This window comes from Callithrix jacchus, chromosome 5, assembly GCF_049354715.1.
Source record: "Callithrix jacchus isolate 240 chromosome 5, calJac240_pri, whole genome shotgun sequence".
Classification (NCBI taxonomy): Eukaryota; Metazoa; Chordata; class Mammalia; order Primates; family Cebidae; genus Callithrix; species Callithrix jacchus.
Genome location: NC_133506.1, coordinates 30,076,885 through 30,082,934, shown reverse-complemented (window position 1 = coordinate 30,082,934; position 6,050 = coordinate 30,076,885). Strand labels below are relative to the sequence as shown.

At 53.7% G+C, this 6,050-nt stretch overlaps 1 protein-coding gene across 1 annotated transcript; it reads left to right on the top strand.

Annotated features, from left to right (window-relative positions):
• The first annotated feature begins 672 nt into the window (after positions 1-672).
• THBD (thrombomodulin) lies at positions 673-4,331 on the top strand. The gene has a single exon (XM_003732821.6). It carries the CDS (start codon positions 839-841, stop codon positions 2,552-2,554), a length of 1,716 nt encoding a protein of 571 aa, XP_003732869.4. The 5' UTR covers positions 673-838; the 3' UTR covers positions 2,555-4,331.
• Positions 4,332-6,050: the final 1,719 nt, after the last annotated feature.

Here is a 6,050-nt window from a genome sequence, read left to right as displayed (position 1 = left end):
AGAGGGCGCTGCTGTCAGGCCAGTCTTCCCCGCCCTGTCCCGTCACCCCAGCCACACCCACTGTCCTCTGAGGCCAAGCGCTCCGCCGGTTCCCTGAGCCAGGCACCCTGGCAGGGGACGGGATCCAGCTGTCTCTCCTTGCGAGCCTGTCTTTGGGGAAGTCCACGTCCTAGACAGTCCCTCCCAAAGTCCCCTTCGTGCGGGTCACCCCTCCCAGTGTCCTGCAGGTTTCGTGCACCATCTCCCCCACGCCCCATTCCAAGCCCTCTTCGCTGACGTCTCCGATTCCCAGAGCTCTGCAATGCGGGCTTTCCTTGGATGTGACGGCAACATATATGAAAAGAAAGGAAGGAAGTCCAAGAGATGAAGGAGGGCTGCACGCGTGGGGGCCAGCGTGGTGGGGGCGGGGACAGTCGTCTGGCTACAGGGGTGCTGGCCTTTCCTGGCGCCTGCCCCTGTCGGCCCCGCCCGAGAACCTCCCTGCTCCAGAGCCGGGTTTACTCATCCCGGCGAGGTGATCCCATGCGCGAGGGCGGGCTCAGGGCGGCCGGAGAACCCAGCAATCCGAGTATGCGGCCTCAGCCCTTCCCACCAGGCACTTCCTTCCTTTTCCCGAACGTCCAGGGAGGGAGGGCCGCGCACTTATAAACTCGAGCCCCGGCCGATCCGAATGTCAGAGGCTGTCTAGCAGGGGCTGCGCGCCGCGGCCAGAAGGGTCTGGACTGAGACGGTCAGGAGAGGCTGTCACCAGCGGCGTCCTGCGCCCCTCTGCTCCGGCCCGGCCCGGTCTCAGTGCCTGCGCTTTTCACAGCGCCTGCACTCGGCGCGTCTGGGTAACATGCTCGGGGCCATCCTCCTTGGCGTGCTGGCTCTGGCCGGCCTGGGGCTCCCCGCACCCGCAGAGCCACAGCCCGGTGGCAGCCAGTGCGTCGAACACGATTGCTTCGCGCTCTACCCGGGCCCCACGACCTTCCTCGCTGCCAGCCAGATCTGCGTTAGACTGCAGGGCCACCTAATGACAGTGCGCTCCTCAGTGGCTGCCGATGTCATTTCCTTGCTATTGAGTGGTGACGGCGAGGTTGGCCCGCGCCTCTGGATCGGCCTGCAGCTGCCACCAGGCTGCGGCGACCCCAACAGCCTCGGGCCCCTGCGCGGCTTCCAGTGGGTTACGGGAGACAACCACACCAGCTACAGCAGGTGGGCGGAGCTCTACCTCAATGGGGCTCCCCTCTGCGGCCCGTTGTGCGTCTCGGTCTCTGCTGCTGGGGCCCCTGTCCCCGGCGAGCCGGTCTGGGAGGAGCAGCCGTGTGATGTGAAGGCCGATGGCTTCCTCTGCGAGTTCCACTTCCCAGCCACCTGCAGGCCCCTGGTGGTGGAGCCCGGCGCCGCGGCTGCAGCCGTCCGGATCACCTATGGCACCCCTTTCGCGGCCCGCGGAGCGGACTTTCAGGCGCTGCCGGTGGGCAGCTCCGCCTCGGTGGCGCCCCTAGGCTTGGAGCTGGAGTGCGCCGCACCGCCTGGGGAGGTCCAGGGACACTGGACTAGGGATGCGCCCGGCGCTTGGGACTGCAGCGTGGAGAACGGCGGCTGCGAGCACGCGTGCAATGCGAGCGCTGGGGCTCCCCGCTGCCTCTGCCCAGTCGGCGCCGCCCTGCAGGCAGACGGGCGCTCCTGCACCGCACCCGCGAAGCAGTCCTGCGAAGACCTCTGCGAGCACTTCTGCGTTCGAAACCCGGACAAGCCGGGCTCCTATTCGTGCATGTGCGAGACCGGCTACCAGCTGGCAGACGACCTGCACCGGTGCGTGGACGTGGATGACTGCATGCTGGAGTCCAATCTGTGCCCGCAGCGCTGTGTCAACACTCAGGGTGGCTTCGAATGCCACTGCTACCCTGGCTACGACCTGGTGGACGGCGAGTGCGTGGAGCCCGTGGACCCGTGCTTTGGAACCAACTGCGAGTACCAGTGCCAGCCCTTAGGCCAAACTAGCTACCGCTGCATCTGCGCCGAAGGCTTCGCGCCGGTGCCCCAGCAGCCGCACAGGTGCCAGATGTTTTGCAACCAGACTGCCTGTCCAGCCGACTGCGACCCCAACACCAAGTCTAACTGTGAGTGTCCTGAAGGCTACATCCTGGACGAAGGTTTCATGTGCACCGACATCGACGAGTGCGAGAACGGCGGCTTCTGCTCCGGGGAATGCCGCAACCTCCTGGGTACCTACGAGTGCATCTGCGGGACCGACTCGGCCCTTACTGTCCAGATTGGCACCGACTGTGACACCGACAAGGTGGACGGAGGCGACGGCGGCTCTGGAGAGCCTCCGGTCAGCCCGACGCCGGGCTCCACCTCCAATCCCCCGGCCGCCGGGCGCGTGCATTCGGGCGTGCTCATAGGCATCTCTATTGCCAGCCTGTCCCTGGTGGTGGCGCTTTTGGCCCTCCTACGCCACCAGCGCAAGAAGCAGGGCGCCACCAGGGCCAAGATGGAGTACAAGTGCGCGGCCCCCTCCAAGGAGGTAGTGCTGCAGCACGTGCGGACCGAGCAGACGCCTTAGGGACTCTGAGCGACCTCCGTCCAGGAGCCCGGCTTTGGCGTGGGCTTTCTCTCGCTCCTGTGCCTCCTCGCCCTCAGCTGTACTCCACCGCTACCCAGAGCACCCTAGCTGGATTACAGCTGGAGAAGGCCCGCCCCGCCCCCACCAAGCTGTGTTCTCTGATTCCATGCCTAAACGGGGAGAGGCCGATTAGAAGGAGGAGAATGAGCCTCAGCCTCTTCCATGACGTCACTGGACCACTGGGCAGACATGACGATTTTACGACGAAGGCAAAGAAGTGTCGCAGCTCCTCACCACTGGGCGCAGGAGGGTGAGCGTTATTGCCTGGCGGCCCTTTGGGCAGACCTTGACCTCGTGGGCTAGGGATGAGCAAAATATTTATTTTTTAAAAGTATTTAGGCTTCTGTTTGTTTCCTTTTTTCCTACCTGTATGTCTCCGGTATCCACTTTGCATACCTCTCCCATCTCGCTCTACAAACTCCCACTTCTCATGTGGCAGATAAACTATCTTAGTGAATTCTTTTTCCTGGCCCTCTCACATTTATGAAGCAAGCTCCATTTCTTCGCCATTCTTCCTAGTTTCCTCCTCTCAGGAACTGGGCCGGCTCACCTGAGTCGCCCTGCCTGACCTGTGCCTGACCCTATTTCTTTTGCCCTTACCTGCCTGCTCAGACAGAAACTCCTACATGAACAGAAACAAAAACACTCAAAATAACAATGGCCCTTTGCTTTTTCACCAGATTTGCTAATTTATCCTGAAATTTCAGGTTCTCAGCGCAAAATAATTTTAAGCAAAGGTTGAGATGTAAAATGCATTGAATTAATGTTGCTGGACTGTCATAGAAATTACACCCAAAGATATTTTTATCTTTATTTTTTTAAACAGTGAGCCTGAACTTTGTGGTTGCTTTGATTTGTACTGAAAATGGTAATTGTTGCTAATTTTCTTATGCAGTTTCTTTTTTTGTTATTATTACTTTGACAGTGTTGAAAATGTTCAGAAGGTTGCTCTGGATTGAGAGGAGAGACAGGCACCTTCCAGCAGCCAGTTTAAGAAAGTTTTGAGCTTCATGATTCATGCCAGTTGGTAATTGTCTCTCACTGTCCTTGTCATTGGTAGACCTAAATAAAACCAGCTCTACTGGTCTTTTGGAAGGGACCTTGGGAATAGATCCTGGAGGATGCCCAATCAGGGCTCAGCCTTAATCAGGTCCTCAGAAAATTTCTACCATTTCAGAGGGGCCTTTTGGAATGTGGCCCCTGAACAAGAATTGGAGGCTGCCATGGGAGCTGGTTAGAGATGCAGAATCCTAGGCCCCACCCCATCTAGTTCATGAGAATCTATATTTAACAAGATCAGCAGGGGATGAGTCTGCTCAGTAATTTGAGGTCAATGGTTCCAGTCTGCTTCCAGTTTTCTGGAATACATTAAATAGGGATCAGTTATAACTAGCAGGCCAAGTCAGGCCCTTATTTTCAAGAAACTGAGGAATTTTTATTGTGTAGCTTTGTTCTCTGGTAGAAAAGACTAGGTACACAGCTCTAGACACTGCCACACAGGATCTGCAAGGTCTTAAGCCAGGAGTGAAAACCTGCTTCAGTGGATGGAAACAAATGTATCATAGAAATGTATCTTTTGTAAGACAAAGATTTTCATCTTCTATTTTGTAGACTCAACATATTTGTACATAGTTATTTATTTGTTGGAGATAAACTAGAACACAGGCAAAGCCCTTGCTTATGATGTCACTTGTACAAAATAAACAAATACAGTGTACTCTTGGGTTGTGTGTCTGTTCAGTTTTCCTCCCCCAGTCCCCTCAGTTTAAACCATGCAAATGCTGTGAGACACGTGAATTCTTTTTCCCTGCACCCCAGCGCTCCTGTTGTCTGAGGATGGCACCCTCTCTGATTTTCAAAGCTCTTTCCAGAGGCTACTACTACTTTCACTGATCTCCGTATGCACAAATATTTATTTATTTCCTTCCGTAACCATAACAACTTCATATATGAGGACTTGTTTTCTGTGCTTTTTAGTACATTACAGGATCATTTGTTGGAATGAATTAAATAAACCCTTCCTGGGGCATCTGGCGAATCCCAGCTGTGTGTCCTGTGTATGGTTTGGCATTATCTGCTCTGTGAGATATCCAAATTCAATGCAGTCATGAAGGATGTCGACTGGTGGCTCTAATTCAAGTATTCATTTCTAAAGGAATGAAATCATTCCCAGCTCTGTTGGAGATGAAAAACAGTGCCTTTTCACAGCATACATTTCTTGGGCTCACTTTCCTAGGATGGTAGGGCTGGCTGAATGCAATATGCAGGGCTCGGAAAGAGTTTTTAAAGAAAAAATTAAGAGAAAGTAAAGCCCAGGCAAACATTCAAGTGCTTTATATGTCTGGATAAAGCCAAATTTGTGAGTTTCTGTTTGAGTGGTTATTGTGAAAACAGGGTTGGAGATTTTGACATCCATCACAGATGCAGTGATGACGTGAGTGTGTGTGTGTGTGTGTGTGTGTGTGTGTGTGTGTGTGTGTGCTGGGGCAGCTGCCATGCACAGTGCCCTATGGAGATAGCAAGCTGAGCCAAGCTCCCCCTAAGGAGTAGACGGTCTTTGTGAAGGAAGAGTTACACAAGCGGGGACAGGACAGTTGCTGGGAGAACAGAGGAGACAGTGACACCTTACAATTTGCTCCCAGCCTTCTATTTTTCAAGAGGGTCAGCTCCCAGTCACTGTCACATTGACTTGCAAGGGCTCACAGCGTTAGGATTTCTTCTTATTCCAGAAGAGGGGCCTTTTCTTAAGGGACACTGGAAGACCAAAACCCAGAGGCAAAAACCCTTCATGTCCTGAGAGCAAAAACCTAGGACATTAGTTGTTTGGGGCCCTGAGCTTCCCTGTCCGCCTCACTTCCTGCTGCCTGAGCTATCAGTGGTTCTGTTTACAATCTCCTCTGAACTTGGGATTCTCAAAATAGCTAAATAGCCACAGTGCCTCTCAGAGAAAGACACCAGGACCGCATACACACTTCACATCAGTTAGCTTTAAAAACTATCCACCCGCATGTACAGTCAGTGTAGACTTTATGAAACCAGAGCCAGGGGATCCACCTGTGCAGTCTCTGCTTTCCGTTCACATCATCGGACATACAGGTCTGAGGGAGACTCCCAGAGACCAGTTGCTGTGGCATTTCACAGCACAAGAGGCCAGGGCAAGAAAGCTAAGGTACATTTCTGGATAAGCTGGGATTCAAGTTTTTTTTTTTTTTTTTAATGTTTTCTAGTCTTTGGTTATAAAGTAAACAAAATTCAAATTTTAAGTCCAATGACTTGTTATGTTTTTCCAGTTCTCACCTCTTTTCTCGGATTGGTTCAGCAGTTGTTTACCGAGCACTTACTCTGTGCCTTTCACGGTGATGGGCACAATGAGAAGCCCCTGCCATATAAGACAGACTGTGGCACGGGAGAAAGATGAAACAACCGATCACCCCCA

Coding starts and splice junctions, on each gene's coding strand:
- THBD (XM_003732821.6), top strand. CDS start 839: ATGCTCGGGGCCATCCTCCTTGGCGTGCTGGCTCTGGCCGGCCTGGGG.